The sequence below is a fragment of the Pristiophorus japonicus genome, chromosome 31 (assembly GCF_044704955.1).
Source record: "Pristiophorus japonicus isolate sPriJap1 chromosome 31, sPriJap1.hap1, whole genome shotgun sequence".
Classification (NCBI taxonomy): domain Eukaryota; kingdom Metazoa; phylum Chordata; class Chondrichthyes; family Pristiophoridae; genus Pristiophorus; species Pristiophorus japonicus.
Window position 1 is genome coordinate 2,323,205 of NC_092007.1, and position 24,439 is coordinate 2,347,643.

The 24,439-nt window shown below is 41.7% G+C and overlaps 1 protein-coding gene across 7 annotated transcripts in view; it reads right to left on the reverse strand.

The window, feature by feature from the left end:
* The window catches only part of LOC139240310 (cell adhesion molecule CEACAM5-like), a 497,355-nt gene that overhangs the window by 73,732 nt on the left and 399,184 nt on the right, over positions 1 to 24,439 (reverse strand). For 5 of the 7 annotated variants that reach the window (XR_011588707.1, XM_070868770.1, XM_070868774.1 and 2 more), the window contains 6 exons: positions 20,738 to 21,013; positions 18,579 to 18,842; positions 16,014 to 16,289; positions 12,588 to 12,851; positions 4,316 to 4,591; positions 3,963 to 4,220 (listed from right to left, as the gene is read on the reverse strand). Coding sequence is in view for 6 of the 7 variants with exons in the window: in XM_070868770.1 (XP_070724871.1) it covers positions 3,963 to 4,220; positions 4,316 to 4,591; positions 12,588 to 12,851; positions 16,014 to 16,289; positions 18,579 to 18,842; positions 20,738 to 21,013 (1,614 nt within the window). In the remaining variant the exon portion in view is untranslated. The remainder of the gene's footprint in view (positions 1 to 3,962; positions 4,221 to 4,315; positions 4,592 to 12,587; positions 12,852 to 16,013; positions 16,290 to 18,578; positions 18,843 to 20,737; positions 21,014 to 24,439) is intronic. The other 2 variants (XM_070868773.1, XM_070868775.1) reach the window with 2 other exon arrangements.

Sequence of the window (24,439 nt, forward strand, 5' to 3'; positions counted from 1 at the left end):
GTGCCGATTTCCAGCCTGCAGCACCAGCCCCTCGCCCTGGCCAAATGACCTCCTGGAGAGTGCCGATTTCCAGCCTGCAGCACCAGCTGCTGGCCCTGGCCGAATGACCTCCTGGAGAGTACTGATTTCTAGCCTGCAGCACCAGCCCCTAGCCCTGGCCAAATGGGCTCCTGCAGAGTGCCGATTTCCAGCCTGCAGCACCAGCCCCTAGCCCTGGCCGAATGGGCTCCTGCAGAGTGCTGATTTCCAGCCTGCAGCACCAGCACCTAGCCCTGGCCAAATGGGTTCCTGGAGAGTGCTGATTTCTAGCCTGCAGTACCAGCTGCTAGCCCTGGCCAAATGGGCTCCTGCAGAGTGCTGATTTCCAGCCTGCAGCACCAGCCCCTCGCCCTGGCCAAATGGGTTCCTGGAGAGTGCTGATTTCCAGCCTGCAGCACCAGCTCCTAGCCCTGGCCGGGCTCCCGGACAGGTAGGTGTAGGAACTTTAGATTTTTTATTTATTGATTTAGTGAATGATTTTTTATTTTTTATTTATTGACTTATTGATTTATTTATCATTTATTATTGATGATGGTTCTTTATTTTTAAAAGTGAAGTGTTTAATGCTTTGGAAAATCACCTAATTTTCTTCTAACTTCCCTTCCCCGCCCCCCTCGCCCCGCACCGCCACCCCCCCCGCCCCGCTATCTCTGGCTTACCTGTGCCTAATTCTAAATTGTACACAAGGTTTTTCTGAGCATACAAAAGTCGACACTTACTCTGTTCCAAGTTAGTTTGGAGTAACTTTTCGGTGCCTAAACTTGCAAAACAGGCGTAAGTGGCTGGTAATGCCCCCTTTTGAAAAAAAAACTGAACGAAAACGAAACTAAACTAACTCACTAGAACCGGAGCTAACTAAATGCCAAGAATTGCGATTTCTAAGATACTCCAAACTAAAATAGTTGTTCATAAAAAATAGGAGCAACTCCACCCGAAACTTGGGCATTGTAACTGACTACAAAATTGACCTACTTGGGGATTACCAGCATCAGGTTTTTAATTTCAATGATTTATCTGGACTTCCTGAAATAATTAAGTTTGTGTTTTCTAAGGATGCGGATCAAGTTAATGCCGCTTTGGGATCACAAAAATCTAGAAGTTAGTCTACAAGCAAGAACTAAGGTGCAACTAAGGTTTTGGGAATGGTTGCATAATGGTTATGTTACTGGACTAGTAATCCAGAGGCCTGGACTAATAATCTAGGGGACATGAGTACCATTGGGGGTTGGGGTTAATATATTACCATGGATAGAGGATTGGCTAACTAACAGAGTCGGGATAAATGGGATATTTTCAGATTGGTAAACTGTAACTATTGGGGTGCCACCGGGAACAGTGCTGGGGCCTCAACTATTCACAATCTATATTAATGACTTGGATGAAGGAACCAAGTGTAATGCAGCCTAATTTTCTGATGATACAAAGAGAGGAGGGGAAAGCAAATTGTGAGGCGGATGCAAAGAATCTGCAAAGGGATATAGAGAAGCCAAGTGAGTGGGCAAGAATTTGGAAGATGGAGTAAATTGTGGGAAAATGTGAGGTTATCCACTTCGGTAGGAAAAATAAAAAAACAAATTATTATTGAAATGGGGAGAGATTACAAAATGCTGCAGTACAGAGGGATCTGGAGGTCCTTGTACATGAAACACAAAAAGTTAGCATGCAGGTACAGCAAATAATTATGATGGCAAATGGAATGTTGGACTTTATTGCAAGGGGGATGGAGTACAAAAGTAGGGAAGTACTGCAACAACTGTACAGGGCATTGGTGAGACCACACCTGGTGTACTGCGTACAGTTTTGGTCTCCTTATTTCAGGAGGGATATACTTGCTTTGGAGTCAGTTCAGAGAAGGTTCACGAGGTTGATTCCTGAGATGAAAGACTTGTCTTATGAAGAAAGGTTGAGTAGGTTGGGCCGATACTCATTGGAGTTTAGAAGAATGAGAGGTGATCTTATTGAAACATAAGATTCTGAGGGGGCTTGACAGGAGGCAGAGAGGATGTTTCGCCTTGTGGTGGAATCTAGAATGAGGGGCCATAGTTTCAGAAATGAGGAGGAATTTCTTCTCGCAGAGGGTCGCGAATTTTTGGAATTCTCTACCCCAGACAGTTGTGAAGGCTGGGTCATTGAATATATTTAACGTGGAGATAGACAGATTTTTGAACATTAAGCGAGTCAAGGGTTATGAGAAGCGGGCAGGGAATTGGAGTTGAGGCCAAATCAGATCAGCCATGATCTTATTGAATGGCGGAGCAGGCTCGAGGGGCCAAATGGCCAACTCCTGCTCCTATTTCCTATGTACGTATGTAATCACCACCATGGCAGCTGGGGAATTTAAATTAAGTTAATTAAACAAATCTGGAATAAAAAGCCAGCATCAGTAATGGTGACCATGAAACTACCGGATTGTTGTTAAAAACCCGTCTGGTTCACTAATGTCCTTTAGGGAAGGAAATCTGCCATCTTTACCTGGTCTGGCCTACATGTGACTCATGACCCACAGAAATGTGGTTGACTCTTAACTTCCCTCTGAAATGGTCGAGCAAGCCACTCAGATATACCAAACAGTGGTTCAAGAAGGCCATCACCACCTTCTCAAAGGCAAATAGGGATAGGTAATAAATGCTGACCTTACCAGCAATGCGCACTTCCCAGGAACAAATAAATGTAAAAAAATTGCAGCAAAGTACTGAGTTTGTGAGGCAGTAGAACAGAAACTGTAGTAAAACAGCAGTCTGGTATGGTTGATGGCCAGTATAACCTGTTCTTGAGAGCAGGCTGTAAGAAATCATGGCTTGGAAGAAAAAGCTTCAGACCAAAAAGCCTCTTCAGACTGGTGTTAGAATTAAATGATTCATTCCATGTTACAATAGCTAAAGCAACTTGAACAGCGTGAACATAAATAACTGATAACAGGCAGCTCCAAACATCTGACGGCCATGAATGGCATGTCTGAATCTAAACTTGGGAGGATGTGAAGAGGAGGGTTTCATCCAAGAGTTGAGACAATGAATCCGACATATCATAGGTTAAATGGTCCTGCCAATATCCTACACCAGGCCCACCCCTAAAAAGAGAATAAAAGAAAGACCTAGAATGTGTTTCAGGGCAAACGGTGAAGATAAGAACTGTTCTTACCATCAGCTGTCTGTCTGATCGGGGCTAATAACAGCTATTTGTCATGGTCGTTTGTCTACTAAGTCTATCTTGATTGTGTGTTGTGTTTGACTATATTTGAACTATCGCTCCCTTAATAAATTGCCTGATAACTCCTAAGACCCTTTGGGTACCTGTGATCCTGAATATCTTACAAGACTACCAAGGTTTTTCTGTTGCTATAGATGTAGATGGAAAAATCAAATTAACAGGTACATGTCTCAGAAGTAACAAGGCGAGGGCCCAGGGGAAGCACGGGCCCAGCCCACACTGTGATATGTAAGCGCACTAGGTCCGTGCAGCAGAGCTGGTCTCCAGTCGTCTTGGGTAATCCTTGCTACTGGACCAAGACCTAGCTCTGTCAAGCCCGTGTGGTGGCTGGTGTGCAATGGCCACCACACGTTAAGAAAATCCAAGCACAGGCATCTTCCACCCTCCAAGATGTAGTTCGGGATTTGGAATATTAAGTCCTTCATTGAAACACCTGTGAACTCATTCCTTTTTGGCATGGAAGCAAGTCATCCTCGCTTTAAGGAACTGCCTGTGATGATGATGAAATTCCTTGTGTTATATGTAATGTCTTCAGGAGTTATCCAACCTCAATGCTCTTACAGTTTTGAATCATATTTCATAAGAAATCTTAAATGCAATTTTTTTATTACTAATTTAGAGAGAACAGTATAGATTCGTAAAATAACACACGCACAGAATTAAAATTCTGTTAAAAAGATCTTAGTGAAATATATAGTGAAGCATGTACTTACCCTTTACAATTACATGTATGGAAGCATTGCTGCTTTTTTTGGTTATGTTGTTATCAACCTGACAAGTATAATTCCCACCATGATTCGAGCTTATTGAGGCAATGTTGTAAGTTTGTCCTTTGTTTAACAGACTGCTCCCATTGTACCATTCATATTGACCATCTGGAACTGATTGGGCAGAACAGTAAAATGTGAGAGATTCCCCCAGCTCCACCCAAACTGGCCCTGGGGGTGTAATAACGACGTTTTCTGGTCCATCTACAAAAAATTCAAGAAAATGTGGTTTTTGTATAACTAAACTAATCACTAATATTAAATACAAATTCGTGCTTTTGAGCTCCCTGTGTACTTACATTTAATTTTCAGGATGATATCTCCAGAGTCGCTGCTAAAATCATTGCTTGCATTACATTTGTATGTTCCTGAATCATTTCTGTTAACGCTGATTATAGTCAGTGTAACATTATCCGGAGATGTTATTATTCTGTCATTATCCTGGATAGTTCGGTTATTCTTGAACCAAAACCGTGACTGTACAAAGCCCGAAGCGTGACAAGTCAGTAAAATGGTATCGATGCTTTCTACTGGGTTTGAATTGTTGGCCAATACAGTGACGTTAGAAACTCCTTCTGTAAATACAATTAAAAAATAAACCGGGTTACATCATTTTCTACTCCCCATTCAGTGGTCGTTCGGGTAGTAAACTCGTCAACTTCACTTAATTGACTTTCTTCTTTTATGATTTTAATTCCAATTCGATCAAATGTTCAATTAGAAACCAGACAAACTAGATCTGATTTAAATCTGACATATGGGTAACTATAAAATCTGCAGTAATGGGTGCTATTGATGCTTTTAAATTTTCTTTTCAGTTAAAAAGGTCATAAATAACACTTGTTAAATGGTGATAAATTAGTGAGGTTGAGGAATACATAGAAAAATATTGAAGAATAGGAAGCGTTCTGTAGAAGGCTAAAGATACTGCCACACTTTGGGAGCAACTTGGTTTTTAGAGGCACCTTTATTAAAATAGGAACATAGGAACAGGAGGAGGCCATTCAGCCCCTCGAGTCTGTTCTGCCATTCAGCAAGATCATGGCTGATCTGTGACCGAACTTCATATACCTGCCTTTGGCCCATATCCCTTACTACCTTTGGCTAACATAACGTTAGCAATTTCCGAATTAAAATGAACAACTGATCGAGCATCAATCGCCATTTGTGAAAGAGAGTTCCAAACTTCTACCACCCTTTGTCTGTAGAATTATTTCCTAATTTCACTCCGGAAAGGTCTGGCTCTAATTTTTAGGCTACGCCCCTAATTTAGAATCCCCAACCAGCGGAAATAATCCTCTCTATCTACCCTATCTGTTCCCCTTAATATCTTGAGAACTTCGATCAGATCACTCCTTAACCTTCTAAATTATAGGGAATTTGTATAATTTGTTTTGAATTTAATGGTTCTGGTGTCTCGGCAACATCTGTAGTTGGTGGTAGACATTCAAACTAATTATGTTGTTGGTTTCTACAATATCTGTGGTAACTTTGGATTTTTGTCTCATTGTCGTGTATTTTTATTGATCACATATTTACCCTTATTAGCAGAAGTACAGACCATACAATAGCGTAAAATACACCATCCGTTTTATAGAATGATAACAATGCCGAATAAAGAATTTATAGTTGGTAAACAGTCATGGCATTGGTATCACATTCTGGGAGTGAAACTGCCACATGCCCGGTTTTGGGGCACATATTTCGAATTATAAAGAAAATTTAGCGCCTGCAAGACGGGCCGCTAATTGTTCCGGAATTGGGCTCTTTGAGCCAAAAAATGTTGTGTGCCGGTAACGGGGCCGTAGCAGGGCATTTGCCGGTGCTCGCGGGGCATGATGTTCAGCGCCACACTCAGCACATCAACGCGACAAGGACATGCCGCATCAGACTGACACGTCACAATGTCCCTCCAGTTCTCTTAAAGGGGAGAACCACTGCGAGCTCTGCAGCCACTTTAGTGGCACCCACTGGGCAACCAGAGGGCGTGCCAGACTGCATGTTGGCGGCCGCCATTGTTGGGCTGACTGAATAGTCGGCCGACAGAAAAAAGATGGCGGCCACCACGCTACCACCAAGGGCAGCCGGGGTGTCCCAGCCATTATCGGTGACATTGCCCCGTGCCAACCTTGCGGCCCGCGGGGCAATTTCCCCTGAGAGGCGCAAAGAGGTTGGCGCGCCGTGCCGGTGTGATATTCGTGGGACGCGGCGCTAAGGCCAATTTGCGCTCTGACCCCAATGGGCAATTCCGGAGGGCAGTGCTCCACCGCTGTACCCGGGCGAAAATCCATTCGCGCCCCATTAGCATCTCCCAGAGGCGTTAACAGGTTTTGTGTAAATGGATAATTTCGGCACTTAATGTGTTGTTAAGATATTCTTTTATAGATTATTCCAGCAGCAGTGTTGACCACTAAAAATAAAAATATCACTTGTCTTAAAATAGTAGACAGCGATATCACGAGACATCTTATGCTAATATCACCAACCTATAACCTGAATTTAAGATAGCCGCACATATTTAACTGAGAAACATTTTATTACAATTCATTTTATTGTTGGGATTCGTTTGGCAGCAACTCACAGTACTTTCCCATATCCTTGTGTACTGTGTTTTTCTGCAGCCACTGACCAAATCAAAATGACCCCCTCAGCCAGAATTATCTCCCCACAATCTAAGAATGCCTGATACCAAGGTGGAATCATTGTTCCCAGAACTGAGTTTCAACAAACTTTATATTGCACTATTGTGATGATTGATTCTTTCTCTTTAATGCGTTAGAATCACTAAAAGTTAACATGCAGGTACAGCAAGCATTTAAAAGTACAAATGGTATGTTGACCTTCAGTACAAGATGATTTGAGTATAAGAGTAAAGGGGGTACAAATTGTCCCCCGCCTGAAACGGCGCGCAGTCAGGTCGACTCTTTCGGGAAATTGTGCTTTTTTTTTGTTTTCATCTGGAAGTCGGTTATAATGGGAGGCGGTGAATACACCTGAGGGGCAAAAACACGGCGGTCACAGCAACTGAGGAGCGGAAGTTGGGGTTGATGTGTATTCACCACCGCAATGATGTCATCGCGGCGCTGCCGCTCCCTTTCACTGAAAGGGGAGAGCCTCCACGCTTTTTAAACTTCGGTCCACTGGGCCACCAGGAAGGGTTTCAGCTGACCGAACCCGGGGCATAATTGTCAGGCCGACCTGGCAGTCTGCAAAAGGCCCAAGCCTCACTGGACCACTCGGGAAAAGGTGGTTTGCTGGGCAGTAGTTGGGTAATCAGCCTAACTCTGCGCCAATGAATGCATATTTCCTGCGGATTAGTATGATCTGTCAAGCTGAATTTTAACAACTTGCAAGATCCAGGTTTCCGTGCATGCGCATCGCACGCGGAAGCATGGAACTTGCGGGGCACTTATGAACGACCGTGTACATCTGGGCCTTTTTTTTATTTGTGTCTATGCATTTATAGATCTATGTAAACTGAGCCAGTCACTGGGTAAATATTAACAAGTTATGCTTTTCGGTAAGTACAGTGACAAATTGATAACCACAAAAATTGGGCAAGAACTTGTAACCTAACTACTGAATCCTTGCTCATTCTAACAAGGCTTACAGGTTTATCTCTGGAACAATGAAGATCCAAGATGCTATTAACGATGCCACATGATTTTAAGAAAACATTTCAGTTTGGAGAGAAGTTTAATAGTCTTGCCGAGTTATACCTAAATGACAATTAAGTAATTTCACATGCAAGCATCAAAGGGGTGAGATTCGAGTTGGGCGGGGATGCAAATCTGTCGCCACTTATACGCTTTGTCCAAGATGCAGTTCCATTGAATCATAGAATCATAGAAAAATTACGACACAGAAGGAGGCTATTTGGTTCATTGTGTCCGTGCCAATCGAAAAAGAGCTACACCTGCCTAATCCCACTTGGTCTGTAGGTTACGGCTCTTTAAATACGCATCAAAGTACTTTTCAAATGTGATGGGGGTTTCTGCCTCTACCATCCTTTCAGGCAGTGAATTCCAGACTCCCGCCACCCTTTGGGTGAAAAATGTAGGACCTTCCTATCCACTATCTAGGTCCCTCATAATTTTAAGCACCTCAATTAAATCTCTCCTCATCCTCTTCTGTTCCAAAGAAAACAATCCCAGCCTATCCAATATTTCCTCATGGCTAAAATTCTCCAGTCCAGGCAACATCCTTGTAAATCTGTACCCTCTCTAGTGCAATCACATCTTTCCTGCAATTGAAGTCAAATTTCACCGCCAGCTGTTTGTAAATTAATATTTCAGCATAATTTGGTGTCTCACTATTTAATTTCTGAAATCTGAATGGATGTGAAATATATTTGTTGCAATTTATCAAAGTCTGTATCTATTCTGCTTGTGGTTTACTTGAAAAAATACACCATAAATTTAACAATCTGCTCAACTTGGTGGCTGTCAGGAGCAGGCAATGGATAGTCAACTTCAGCGCCATGTACCAAATCGAATTATCAGAAAAAGGTCATTATTTGTAAATAATAAAGCCGCAAACAACAGTCACCATGAATTCAGAAGGGGGGAAATGCTGCCTGGCTAAACTCTTTAACAATGAGGAAGCTGCATATGAAGTAGATTATGAAATGGCTTGCAAACAACATTTCGTAAAGTTCCACACAAAAGACTATTGACTTAGCTCAAAGATGTGAAATTCCAAGGCGGGTTTGGGGAAAGAGTAAGGAGGCGAAATTACCCATTTTGTAAAGCCCTGTTAGTGCCGCTGGGGACGCTAATGGGGCGGAGGCGGGGGGGGGGGGGGGGGGTGCTACCCACTCCCGGGAAATTGTCCAGGAGTTCGTGCAGGCATTGCCATGCCAGCGCCGTGCCCCACAGTTAGCACCCCATGGTTAGTGCCTCGGGCCACTGCACAATCGGCGATGATGTCATCAGCGTGTGCAGTGACCCATCAGTTCCCCGCGCCGACCGTTTAACATCTCGCGGGGGAAATTGCCTCGCACGCCGTGAGGCTGGCCGACATCCGCTCTCAGGGCGCTCCAGTTAAAGGGGAGAGTGACAGCGCCCCGGGTTGCTATCTTTTTTTTGATTGTCGACTCTCAGGTCGGCTCTATGATAACGACCCTAGTGTGGTCTGGGCTGCTATTGTGCTGTCCGGCACTTCGTTTTGGGTACTGGGCTGCAGGCTCAGTCCCACGCTGCCCTGCTGGCCTTGGAGAGTGCTCAGCGGCCCTCCCCTTTAATCTTCCCTCAGCACCCCAGTAATGCCCTGGTAACTGCCCCCAAAGGAAGTGGAGAGTGTGAGATAGTGCTCCGCTTCCTTTGAGGGCAGTACACTGACTTCAGCGGAGGGGAGCGGAATTTCCATGACGAGCGCAGAACGTCCCGGCCCTCGATGGTTACTGCCCCTAATTGGGGCGCAGGCAATTTCGCCCCCTAAAGTATAGAAAAATGGCAGCTGATACTTATAGAACCACACAGCACAGAAGGAGGCCATTCGGCCCATCATGCCTGGGAAAGAGCTATCCAATTAGTCCCATTCCCCTGCTCTTTCACCATAGCCCTACAATTATTTCCCTTTCAAGTATATATCGGGTTGCCTTTTTATAATTACTGTTGAATCTGCATCCAGAATCCCTTAAAGGCAATGCATTCCTGATCATAACTACTCGCTGTGTAAAAAAAAAAACACTCTCATCTCGCCCCGGTTCTTTTGCCAATTATCTTAAATCTGTGTCCTCTGGTTACCACCTCTCCTGCCAGTGCAAACAGTTTCTCCCTATCTACTCTATCAAAGCCCCAAATAATTTTGAAACCTCTGTTAAACCTCATCTTAACCTTCTCTGCCCAAAGGAGAACAGCTCAACTTCTCCAATCTCTCCACATAACTGAAGTCGCTCATCCTTGGTATTGTTCTGGTCAATCTTCTCTGCAACCTCTCCAAGATCTTCACATCCTGACTAAAGTGTTTTGTATTTGATGAGGATATAAAAATAAAGTGTAAAGTACTGATGAAGGAAGAAAGAAAATGGATGACATATGCTCTGCATGAATGTAGCTGAAAATTGCTCGGGGTGAAGTTAAATCAAATATAGGATTACAAGTAGACTTGATGCTTCAGCCATTGAAGATCAGCAATTATAATTCTAAATGAATGCTGACCCGTATAGTCAAAGCAATGTAGTACAAGTCAGACAAGTCCATTGCGCCCCATTTGCTGTCCCTGAAGATGCTAATGGGGCTATAAAAAGGGGCAATCTCAACCCTCCTCATGACTTGAGACACAGGGATCACATTCAAGTGGTGGAAGCAGAGCAAAGATAACCCACGAGTGTTGGAGGAGTGCTTTCAGAAACAATGAAGACATTTGTGCTGGTAAGGCTTGAAAGAGTAATTCAAAGAGATGATCTTATTGTATATAGGGAAAGGTAAATCCTGTGGAAAAGGTCAATTTAAAAAAGTACTTCAAAATAAGTTGAGAGCAGGACCAAGAGGACACAGATTGAAATTGATAAATGGCAGATTAAGAACTGAAATCCAGAGTCCCAGATAGAGTAGCAGAAGATAAAAATCTGATCCCATTTAAGAACCAATTAGATGCTGCAGAGGGGAACTTTAGGATCTTTTCTGAATGGATCCATAAATATCTTGCGATGTTGTGAAATGTTATACTTCACACAACTGCTTGTGGTGGTGAATTGCTAGATTGCTTTCTTGATGTAGGTAGATAGAATGATAAAGTGTAATTTTGGTCATAATTTATCTATCAATAAAAGTTTTGAATTTGTTTCACTTCAAAGTTTCCAAAGTATAAAAAAGAGACAGGCATTTATTTATTACTAATTTCTTCTGACCTGGAGCTGAACCACCCACCAACCTGAAAAATTCTTCTTCTCACCTACTGCAATTATTATTTCATTCATTTCAGGACCACCTATCAATAGCAATTACATTTTGGAGCTTTATAGTCACAGGCCTGGTTCAAGTCGGCTTCACACTATGAGGGGTATAATGCATTATATGGTGTAATGCTTCTCTTGTTTAAAAAAGACATGCAATGAGAGAATCGGTTAGTATTGATCCGGTTAATGAGATAATGTTGTAATGTTGAGCACGTTTTAATACCAGTGTTGGGTAATGCTGTGTACAAATGTTCATTGCATTGATCCTATCCTGCGTGAAACTACCTCCCACTGCTTTCTGACAATGCTATCCTCCCGATTCACACATTACTTTACAAAAATGGACCCACAGCAAAGTTTGGGATCTATCTTTTGACTTCTTCTTCAAACGTAACACTGATGTAAGGCACAAACTACGGCTAAGTTGTGAGGAGGATGCAAACAGGCTTCAAGGGGAAATAGATAGTCTAAGTGAGTGGGCAAGAACATGGCAAATGGAATATAATGTGAGAAATGTGAAGTTATCTACTTGGTAGTTAAAATAGAAAAGCAGAATATTTTTTAAATGGTAAGAGATTAGGAAATGTTGGTGTTCAGAGGGACATGGATGTCCTTGTACACGAATTACTGAAAGCTAACATGCAGGTACAGCAAATAATTAAGAAAGCAAATGGTATGTTGGTCTTTATTACAAGAGAATTTGAGTATAAGATGTCTTATTGCAGTTATATAGGACCTTGGAGTGACCACACCTGGAGTATTGTGTACAGTTTTGATCTCCTTATCTAAGGAAGAATATACTTGCCATAGAAGGAGTGCAACAAATGTTCATCAGACTGATTCCTGGTATGGGGGGATTGTTCAATGAAGTGAGATTGAGTAGACTAGGCCTATAATTCTCTAGAGTTTAGAAGAATGAGAGGTGATCTCAGTGAAACATACAAAGTTCTTAAAGGGCTTGACAGGGTAGATGCAGGGAGGATGTTTCCTCTTGTTGGGGCGTCTAGAACCAGGGGTCACAGTCTCAGAATAAAGGGTCGGCCATTTAGGACTGAGATTACCTCAAACGTAACACTAATGCAAAGCAGAAAATACGTTGCAACGTTGCAAGAGTTAATGTTTAAATGCACAATTCATGGTGTTTGCAGGAATATTAGAGCCAGCAAACCAAAGTGAGCTGAATGTATCCATTGGCTTGGAGATGAGAACACGTTTAGGTGAGCAAATCTACACTACCGAACTAAAGTTTTTGGAGTAGTAATATAATTAGAATGAAAGTTTATGGCTAGTGTGAGGTGGTTTAAGATGCTGCAAGAAACAAAATAGTAAATAGCTTTCACCCTTGATCTGTCTCCCTCTCTAGGATATTCAGTGTTGAAGTCTCCATTTGGAAATGTATTTACAAAAAAGCGGGAGACAGATCAAGGGTTAAAACTATTTGATATTTCGATTCTTATCGCATCAAGATGAAGATTATTTGTAAATAATAGTCAGTGCAATTAATACAATCTTATCCACAAGATTATCAACAAAATAAACAGATCCAAGGAACTGCATTTCCTTAATCACGCTTTATTCAAGTTCAGCCTATTAACAGCATGAACTGCTAGACACTGTTCCACTAATGGACTACAAACTAAACAAATACAATTGAGGAATGTGTTACCTACCTATTACAGCTATTTGTTTAGTTGAGGCACTGTACCTTTTTGTTAAATTGTTAAAGGCCTGACAGGTATACTTTCCAGTGTCATTCAAAGTAATGCTAGCAATGATAAGTTGTTGCCCTTTTTGTGGAAGAGAGGTATCGTTGAGATACCATTCCAGTTCGGCAGTTGGGCTTGAGTCCGCGGAACATGTGAAAGTAACGGTTCTTCCAGCAATGTAAACGGGTAAATCGGGGTTAATGGAAACAGTGGGGAGATCCGGTCCATCTAAAATAAATGCATAAATGTATTGTAATAGAATTATGCTACAATGAAAAGCAGTAGTGAACTATACAATTATGGAGAGACCACCACCACCACAGAAACTACACACCAATGTCGTGTCTACACACCATCAATTGCACTCATATATAAACTGAAGTCAATAAGTTGAATAACCAACATTTACTGTCACATCATCCACATGTGTGTTTTCTGCCCTTTAATTTGCTTACATTTTACAGTTAACCCCCGTGTACTTGGTCCTGATGAGTAATTACATGCTGAGCTACTGAAAGGTACAGATAAATGAGTTCCAAATTAGCTAACTGGGCTTTGAAATTACTGGGTTGAGAGTCTGATATCAGAGTGCAGTGTATGGCGGAACCTGGTTCAGACATGTCACCTTTCATTTCCGCAAATTCTGTCATGGCACCATTCAGAGGCAGGATGGGTAGGAGGATATGCTCTGACAGAAATCCTGCCAGTTCTAATTTTGTTGATATCGATTTAAACTACATTGACATGAAGCATGTGTCATAACTGCTGCAATGTAATGGTTGGGGTACAGTTTCCCAATTTGTAGGGATGTGGATCCAATGTCAGTTTCCCAGATTGTAGGGATGGGGTCCAATGTCAGTTTCCCCAGTGTGTAGGGGTGGGGGTCCAATGTCAGTTTCTCCAGTGTGTAGGGATGTGGATCCAATGTCAGTTTCCCCAGTGTGTAGGGGTGGGTGTCCAATGTCAGTTTCCTAGTGTGTAGGGATTGGGGTCCAATGCTAGTTTCCTCATGTGTAGGGGTGGGGGTCCAATGTCAGTTTCCCCAGTGTGTAGAGGTGGGGGTCCAATGTCAGTTTCCCCAGTGTGTAGGGATGTGGTCCAATGTCAGTTTCCCCTGTGTGTAGGGGTGGGGGTACATTGTCAGTTTCCCCAGTGTGTAGGGGTGTGAGTCCAATGTCAGTTTCCCAATAGTAGTCAACTGCAGAGAAATCAGCTGGCACTAGAAAAGTGGCATTGAGGCTTTTCAAAGAGAATTTTGGAAAATAATCCATTTTGGCCACAGCTGCTGGTCCCCTGTTGCTGATAGAGCTGCAAGGCACTACAATGATTTGGGATGAAGTCAATACAACTTCATCCCAAATTCCTCCCCTCCACACATCAGTGTATCTCCAACATTTTCAAGTCCCTGGTCTTTGCCCATCATCTGAGCTCAGCCAGTGTAGGAATGGTGGCACTGGAGTTGCTTCTGATGCTATCCAGTAACTCTTGTTCAACGTGTATATTTTGGAGCTCAGGGATGGACAGGATTACTTTCTGTAGTGAGCTGGAATTTGGATAACTGCCAATTCACTCTTCAAACGCATGATCTGTAAATACCTGCTGTGCACATATTGCAGCAATGTTGGATCACAATTTACTGTGTTAAAATAAAATTGTGCCAAAATTATATATATATATATTTTGATTTGCTCAATCATGGTTTTTTTTCCCCCAAACTAATATGATTTTCAAATTTTGGGGATCTAAAAATTGACTAGTTAACTTCATGGTATTGGGGGTAATGTACTGACGTGGATAGAGAATTGGTTGGCAGACAGGAAGTAAAGAGTAGGAATAAACGGGTCCTTTTCAGAATGGCAGGCAGTGACTAGTGGAGTACCGCAAGGTTCAGTGCTGGGACCCCAGCTATTTACAATATACATTAATGATTTAGATGAAGGAATTGAATATAATATCAAGTTTTCAGATGATACTCAGCTGGGTGGCAGTGTGAACTGTGAGGAGGATGCTAAGAGGCTGCAGGGTGACTTGGACAGATTAGGTGAGTGGGCAAATACATGGTAGATGCGGTATAATGTAGATATATGTGAGGTTATCCACTTTGGTGGGAAAAACAGGAAGGCAGATTATTATCTGAATTAGGTGAATTATCTGACAGATTAGTAAAAGGGGAGGTGCAACGAGACCTGGGTGTCATGCTACATCAGTCATTGAAAGTTGGCATACAGGTGCAGCATGCGGTGAAGAAGGCAAATGGCATGTTGGCCTTCATAGTGAGAGGATTTGAGTATAGGAGCAGGGAGGTCTTTCTACAGTTGTACAGGACCTTGGTGAGGCCACACCTTGAATATTGTGTACAGTTTTGGTCTCCAAATCTGAGGAAAGACATTCTTGCTATTGAGGGAGTTCAGTGAAGGTTCACCAGACTGATTCCTGGGGTGGCAGGACTGACATATGGAGAAAGACTGGATCGACTAGGCTTATATTCAATGGAATTTAGAAGAATGAGAGGGGATCTCATAGAAACATATAAAATTCTGACGGGATTGGACAGGTTAGATGCAGGAAGAATGTTCCCAATGTTGCGGAAGTCCAGAACCAGGGATCACAGTCTAAGGATAAGGGGTAAGCCATTTAGGACCGAGATGAGGAAAAACTTCTTCACTCAGAGAATTGTGAACATGTGGAATTCTCTACCACAGAAAGTTGTTGAGGCCAGTTCGTTAGATATATTCAAAAGGGAGTTCGATGTGGCCCTTATGGCTAAAGGGATCAAGGGGTTTGGAGAGAAAGCAGAAACGGGGTACTAAAGTTGCATGATCAGCCATGATCATATTGAATGGTGGTGCAGGCTTGAAGAGCCGAATGGCCTACTCCTGCACCTGTTTTCTATGTTTCTATATCACAATGCAATTTTTATCCCAAGCTGTCACTGAAGTAATGCAAAACTACTCTGATACTACTTACTTTAAGCTCGTATCAATTACATCACCTGGTATCAGCATTAGCAGTGATAAGAATGAATAGCAATATGCCGTGTCATCTTTGAATTATAACTCAACAGTGTGCAATGGTGTGAGTTCTTTCATCTTAGACTGTTTTGTAAATAAGCAGATTTATTTACAACACAGACTGACCAACATCACTACTTATTAGTGAGTATTATTTTTATTACCAGTCCTGTCTCTTAAAAAGTCACATTTATTCAGTATACTTCTTTAAGTAAATAAACTCATAGCAAATTCTCCTTGACATTATAGATGTGCTGAGCTATCTGCATACAAGTAAATACACCTTACTGGATGCAAAAGGATAAATCGTCTTTCACAATTACAAATTCAGCAGGATTGGTAATAAATTATTAAAATAATGATCTGTTGGGACACTTACAACTAATGTTTAGATGATATATGCCACTTGTCATTTCATTAATAAAGTTGTATGCATTGCACGTGAATCCTCCATCAGACCGTAACACTCCAGATATAGTGAGGGTACTATTATCATCACTTAGACCAAACCTGTTATCAGGAATAATAGTGCTATTGTCCTCAAGCCACTGATATGAAACTGCTGTGCCTGATGCGAAGCACGTCAGAGCCACGGTGTCATTGTGTTCTACTGGGTTGGTGGCATTGGCTGTAACATTAGGCTGGGAGACAGGTTCTGTCAAAACACAGGAGATTAGTTAGCGCACTTGAAAAATCAATTTGGAGGATGTTGGATTTAGCTCCAGATTCTAAAGTCAGCATTTGTGCATTGAATTTTTATCTGTGTGTTTTTATGGAAAATAGTTCCGATGATACTTTCAGCTTAAAGTGTGCAAGTTCCATATCTGCAATTCACTGTGCAGCAGCGAAATAGAATTTGTACTCCATCACCTTGGCCCTGTGTTATTACTACCATTCTCAAAATAAAACAGGTTTACATTGTGACGCTTCACTTTTATCTGCAGTGTGATGGTATGTCTAATTAGTACAACAGATATTTCTTAGTTCTCTTGTGCGAATCAGCTTACAAAAAAGTATAAATGTAAACAAAGAGGACGAATGTAAAATGCTGGAATCTAACCAGCTATTAGTCCATATCTTGTGGAGCAATGATGTTACGAATTGATGTGGATGGAACCCAGCAAACTGGATATTCGAACAAAGAGGCAACAGTGCATTTGGCTCGAGATTTTTCCATGTTATGTAAAGGCAAATGAAGAAATTATTAATTAACCCCTGATTAAAAAAACATTTTAGTGAAAAATGTGTTGACATGCTTTGCTAGATCCTTCCATGGTATAAAAGGTTAAAAGACTAAAAACGGAAAATACAATAAACCTTTGCTATAGAGCTGTTAATGCTTCCAAACAACTGATAGAGAAATTCTGTGCATGTTGTGTGAAGTCCCTCAAGGACAATGTTAAACTTTCCTTTCAGAAACATTAGAGTAGCCAGACGTTATTGTAGAGACCAAAAACAAAAAATGCTGGAAATCTCAGCGGGTCAGGCAGCATCTGTGGGGAGAATCAGAGTTAACGTTTCAGGTCGATGACCCTTCAGCAGAAATGGTGAATGTTCAAAATGACAAATTCTTAAGGAGCACTGAAGGAGGGAGGGGAGGAATGAACAAAAGGGAAGGTCTGTGATAGGGAGGAAGGCAGGAGAGTTTTGAGGGACAAAAGGGATGATGGGCCGACTTGAGATAGTAATGGCAGAAGTTAGAAAAAGATTAGTTTAGATAGGGTGTGAGTAGCAGGATAATTATCAGCTGCCATGGGAAACAAAGAGAGAAAAAATACAAAAGAAAAATATTGCGGATGATGGAATGTGAAATAAAACCAGAAAATGCTGGAAATCTCAGCAGGTCAGGCAGCATCTGTGGAGATATGGGAGCCAAAATTCAGGTCTGCCAGAAAGCCTTCAGAGCGATTTTCTCCACTTTATACTTTTTTCTCCGTTGAACCGGAAGTCGGTCATAATGGGGCAGATGTTGGGGCGGGAAGTCCTGGTGAGGGGCAGAAGTTGGAGCGGGACCGAGCGACGGAGCAAAGATGAAGCAACGACACATGTGTGTCACACGCACTTCCCTTCCCTTAAAAGGGGAGAGCGATCGGCATTTTTAAACTTTGCCCCATTGGGCCATCTGGGAGGGTTTCGGCCGGGTTAGAGGGGTGCCAGGCTGCCTGTTGGCGGCCTGGTCAAACCCGGCGGCTATAATTGGCCGGCTGATCGGGAAGACGGCCGGCAAAAATATCAACATGGTGGCCGTGGCAGTGGGCCCTCCTCTTGAAGGGCCACTGCACTGCTGGGCCGCACATGGTGCACCTTCTCCTGACTAACAGAAAAAGCTTCCAGCGGCTCGTGGATTTTTATAACTAAATTAGGGGTAGATTTAAATGTAGGTGCGGGAGAGCGGTGGTGCGCACTTTGACGACGCGCTTGTGGTGGTCGGCAACAACGGGGCAGAAGTGGGGACAGGCCGAACGAACCCTGACCTGAATTTGGGTCGGGGCGGCCAATGGACTGCAACACAGTGGCTACTCGATTCCACCACAAGCAAATGTTGCCAAATTCAGCAGTCCAATGTCAGCACATCGAGAAGTAAAAGTTAACAAATGAAAATGCTAGCTAACATAACTATTCTTTTGATGGAAATAGAACAATAATTTATTTTGTTAGTATTAATATTGTTGATCCAATGAAAGTTGTTATCTCATCATGCTATGTTCATCAATTCAGCTGGCTTTTAAATTAAACAATTACTACCTGCACAAATAGTTCACAAATTTGGATTACTATTGCCTACTATACGTTACTCAATACTCAACGATACCATACAATTACGGTACTGAAATAAAACAATCTGAGTACAATTTTCTATTTCGACACACAGAAAAATGAAACAAAAATAAAGTTCACCACAAGAAAAAGGATCACTTCTACCTTCTCTGGATATATTACGTACCTACCACAACCATGTCCCTTGTCAACACACTGTATCTTTTTGTTGCATTGTTAAAGGCCTCACAAGTGTAATTACCGGTGTTACTCAAGGAAATATCAGCAATGATTAACTGCTGTCCATATAGCTGAAGAGGAGAGCCATTGAGAAACCACTGAAATTCAGAAGCGGGGTTTGAAACGGCAGAACAGGAAAAATTCACGATTGACCCCGAAATGTAGTGCGCAAGTTCTGGGTTGATGGATATATTAAGAGATTCCGGTCCATCTAAAACAAATGCACAGGTCGGTTGCAACATCTTATTTAGAAACTGTAGACAGTAAAACTAGCATGCAGCCCACCACCACAGGACTAAATCTGACTAAATCCAGTAAAGCCGCACCGCTAATAATTCTACCTGTTGCGAGCTATTCATATCTATATCAAAATAAAGGAAACAGATATGAAAACAAACTAATTTCAGCAAATGTAGGCCATGGCTCATATTTGGTAGCAATTGTTCACAAACATTACAGAGCTGTGATTACTGTTGGGCAACATGCTTGAAAATTCACCACACAAATATTTTTTTGCATTAGCTCCTTTACTCTTTTTAAATTGTCTGTTCCTTGTTCAGATTTAGATTTTTGTACCTGTTAGCATCATTTATTACATTTGTCAAATTCAATCCAAAAACATCTTTATTGATATCTTTAAGTAGTTGAGATTTAAAGAAAAATACATCCTATTCTTTCACTTGGAAAATTTGGTCTCCATCCTGTATACATTACCTCACTTCTGTTTTCAGCTTCCACCTGTTAATCCACAGAAAGTGGTCACTACCAGATACGGTAGCATAGTGGTTATGTTACTGGAGTAATCCAGAGGCTTGGACTAATAATTCAGTAGGCGCGAATTAGTAAACCCACCACAGCAGCTGGGGAATTTAAATTCAGTTCATTAAATAAATCTGGAGTTTAAAAAAAAGCTAGTAATGGTGACCATGAAATTACCGGATTGTTGTAAAACCCCAACTAGTTCACTAATGTCCTTTCGGGAAGGAAACCTGCCGCCCTTACATGGTCTGGCCCATATGTGACTCCAGATCCACAACAATGTGGTTGACTCTTAACTGCCCCTCTGACATGCCTAACAAGCCAAACTGTTACAACAAAGTCAGCACTGTGGGAGGACCTTCACCACAAGCAGTGCAGCGGTTCAATAAGGTGACTCACCACCACCTTCTCGAGGGCAAGACGCCCACATCCCACAAATAAATTTATAAAAATTACCATGTGAACCTTAGCAATGAGTGTTTTCAATTGTGGAAAGCATAATTTTCCAAAGTAATTCTATCATATCAAGTCCATGCACATGAACTTCAGTGATCTGGAACCAGAATCCTATCCGCCTTTCCTCTCCCGAATTCAAGGTGTTGAAGCCAATTACTTCAATCCCAGTTCAATATCCACATTTCCCCTGAATTAGTATGTTTGTCTGAGGCCAGCAGATTGTCAGGATGGAACTGGAAAATTTCTGGTCCCAAGGACCAGCTACCCTTTGATAACTATTCAAGGTATCGTTAAGTAATGCATGGTATTTTAACACCAATTCAACTTAAATAAGGATACTATGGTAAAATGATCATTAAGTCAATTTTAATGATTTGTGTTGTGAAGTTAATGTTCCGGTACCTTCAATCAGTTAATTTGACAATTGCAACTAATTTTACAGTTCTTTATGACAGATTCCTCACAGGTAACTTTGAATTGTGACTAGTTAGTTGTGCAGTTAATTGTCGAGAGATGTGAGCACTGAAAGAAAGCTTGCTTTCATACTTATTTAATTATAATCTGATTAGATCAACAAAAGATGACTGAGATATCCAGCAAAATGCTCAACAAAAAATTCTGGATACGTAAATCAACAAGGATTATTCATTTTTAATTTTAACTATATAAGTCAATACAAAATGTAAACTGGTTTTGAAAAAGAGGCTGCAAAAACTGTTGTCCCTTCCAATCAGTCAATTAAATCGTGTCTAATCAAACCTAATGAAAGTGAAATTCAGTACAATTTAATAGTGACTCGATGCATTATTTGAAATGTTAGTGTCAAAATCAGCAGGTTTCAAAATCGATTAAATCAAATGAGGTACTTAAGTGATTTGTTGTGACACTTACAGCTAACATTTAGTCGATATGGATCACTTGTGTTTCCATTAACCATGTTGTACCCATAGCACGTGAATTCTTCATCAGATCTCAACACTTCAGATATAGTCACGATGCTGTTATCGCTACTCAGACCAATCCTTTCACCAGGGTTAATGGTCTTATTGTTCATAAGCCACTGATATGAAACTGCTGTCCCTGATGCATGACATGTCAGAGCCACTGTGTCATTGTATTCTACTGGGTTGGTGTCATTGGATGAGATAATGGGCTTGGAAACAGGTTCTGTCAAAACACAGCAGATTATTAATTGTTTGTAATATAATGTAGAGGAAGTATGATTCAGTATGTAGTTTCCAAAGAATATAGCTGCACAGTCTCTTTTCATGCCTGAATTGCTTTGAATATTTTATCATGATACATGGTTATAACTCAATATTACAGAATGTGTAATCATTGTAAATAATACACATTATATTCATCATTAATGTAAATGCTTCTCCAGTGGGATGTCATAGTAAAGATGCAGCACGTACGGCTTTGCATCTCAATATAAAATTAGTTTGAGAAAAGTGGAAATGGCGATAAACATATTTTAGGTCATACTTTATTATGCTCATATCTATATTTTAATTAAAAAACATATGTAGATAACATGGGAATAAAACTTAGTTAAATAAATATGTACAGAACAGTAAAATGTGAATCAACAGAAAGGTATAGATAATAGCCTATGTTTTCCACTTTTCATTATTTCTTCTTGGCAGGTGGGCAGTGTTCAGAAGGCCCCATCTCTTGCCCATAGAGGTCCCGGGGCTGTAAATTGCCCTTGTGCCTGCTGAATTGTTGCAGTGTACTCTGTAGATAGCCATGATACATTGTAATGGTGATTAATGCATGGCAGTTGAGTCCAGTGGCAAGAATGCTGTTCTGGTTTGGTACTGAGTTTCTTGAATGTGCATCTGCACCCATCCATGTAAAGTGTGAGTATTTCATCAAATTGCCGACTCGAGCCTTGTCGATGATTTTGAGTGGTCAGTAGGACTGTTTGCAGAGTACCCAGTCCGTGCCATGCTTCTGTGGTCACATTCCTGATTATGCCTGATCCAGTTATTATTCTGGGACAATGTTAACAAGATTTTGACAGAGGGGGATTCAGTAATGGTGGTTTATTGAATACCATGTGGAAATGGTTAGGATTGTCCTTGTTGTAGATAGTCAGTGTTGTCGATATGACACTTATGCAGTGAGTGTTACCTGCCACTTGTCAGCCCAAACCTGAATGTTGTCCAGGTTCTGCTGCACAGGCAGCTGCATTATCAGAGCAGAAATGAATGGAGCTGACCATTGTGGAATCATCAGTGAACAGCCCTGTCCCTGACCTTAAGGCAGTGGGAAGATGCTTGATAAAGCAGCTGGAAATGGTTGGGTTGAGGATGTGGCCCTGAGGAACTCCTGCAGTGATATTCTTGGGCTATGATCATTGGCCTCTGACAACCACTTACATTTTCTATGTGTCTGGTATAACTCCACTGAAAGTTTTCCCTTTGACCTCAGTTTCACTGGGGCTCCTTGGTGTCATACTTAGTTAGGTGCTGCATTGGTGTTGATCAGTTACTCTCACCTCTCCAATTCATTATTTCTTAAAACATGAGGAATGCTGCCAATTGACACAAGCCTGTCACCTTTGCGATTAGATGTTTGGCTCCATTCCAAAGTTGATGCACTGGTGAGCTTAGCAAACACCATCAACAACTTCCATATATATAATGCCTTTACATAGTTAAATGTCCTGAGGTGCTTCACAGGAGCATTTTCAGACAACATGTGACATAGAGCCAAATAAGTATTAGGACAGGCGATTGAAACCTTGGTCAAAGAGATAGATTTTAAGGAGCGTCTTGAAAGAGAAGAGAGGGGTGGACAAGTGGAGAGGGTTAGGAGGGGAATTGCAGAGCTTAGGGCCTAGGCAGCTGAAGGCACGGCTGCCAATGGCGGAGTGAAGATCGAGGTTATACGCAGAGTTCCAAGAGGATTGTCAGGCTGAGGAGGTTAGAGTGATGGGGATGAACAAGGCCATGGAGAGATTGGAACACAAGGATGTTACATTTTCATATATTGTATAGCTGTTTGGACCAATTAGCATCTCACTCCTGTGGTGCCCAGTGTTGTTTACTGGAAGCTGTGAGTGGCATGAAAATTGATTGCAGTTGTATGCAAATATATAGATGTCCTGATACAAAGCAGTCTAAAAGATTCATTGGCCAAGTATACTTCAACTGCTGTTATACTGTAGCTAAATGTCTCTAACTGCTATCTGTACAATGTGAGCATTGTTGGCAGAGTGGAGTTATACTTCTGACTGCATCTTTCTGCAGCTGGCAGTAGAACACTCAGCCACAAAAGGGCTTGTTAACAAGTTCATAGCTCCACTCCACAAGCTGAAATGTTTTTATTGTTATATGAGAGAGCACTGAGGAAAAAGAGGAGAGAAAGAACAGCATCAATAACAATCACTTTACAGGGGGGTGGAAAAACAAAAAAATTATGAAAAAAAATGGATACAGAACCATGGTGGTAGAGTTTGGATAGGTGACTCCAAGCTTGGTCAAAAGCATAAATAGCATTAAAAGAATTCGTCAGACATATTACAATTTCCATTGCCACTTTTAAAATGTGGCATGCTGTGGAGTGGAGCTATGCATACACTGTATACAAAGTCAATGTGAACTCAAAAATGTCTTTTGTCGAGGGTTTCCCAGTGAGGCTCAACTTTAGTAGCTCAGGAGTTGAAGATCTGGACCTGATTCTGATTTATACTGCCACTTTCACATCAATCTACACTTGCAACTGTTTTACTTTGATGAAAAATTGTCAGTATAATCATAGAACCTTGCAGCATAGACGGAGGACATTTGGCCCATCGTGCCTGTGCCGGCTCTTTGAAAAGGCTATCCAATTAGCCACACTCACCCCTGCTCTTTCCACGTTACCCTACAAAATTTTCCTTTTCAAGTATATATTCAATTCCCTTTTGAAAGTTACTATTGAATATCCTTCCTGGCAGTGCCTTCCAGGTCATAACTCACTGTGTAAAAACAAATCTCCTCCTCTCCCCTGGTTCTTTTATCAATTATCTTAACACTGCATCCTCTGGTTACCAACTATCCTGCCAGTGGAAACAATTTCTCCCTATTTACTACCAAAACCCTTTAGGATTTTGAACACCTCTATTAAGTCTCCCCTTAACCTCCTCTGCTCTAAGAAAATCAATCCCAGCTTCTCTAGTCTCTCCACGTAACTGAAGTCCTTCATCCCTGGTTTCATTCTAGTAAATTTCCTTTGCATTCTATACTAGACATCCTTGCTGAACAGCGTTGCTCAGAATTCGACACAAAAGCCCCAATAATAACTGTGAGGCGGGAAGGGAGTGAGGGGGAGGACTGAGGCCAGAAAACTATGAAGTATAGGTTTCCCGCAGGTCCTACCAATTTTAATGGCGGGACCTGTTTTAAATGTTTTCAATAGGTTTTCAAACACAGCTAGTAGGAGTGGCAATCTGGCTGGTTATCAGGTGGGAAGGCAGCTGGGGATTGGAGCAGAGGTAAGTCCAATATAGGGGAAAGGTGGGTTGGAGTGGACATCTCGGGGGTGGGAAGGGGAGGAATTCAGACATGGCGGGGGTCCAGTCGTGTGGAGGAAAGCTTGGTG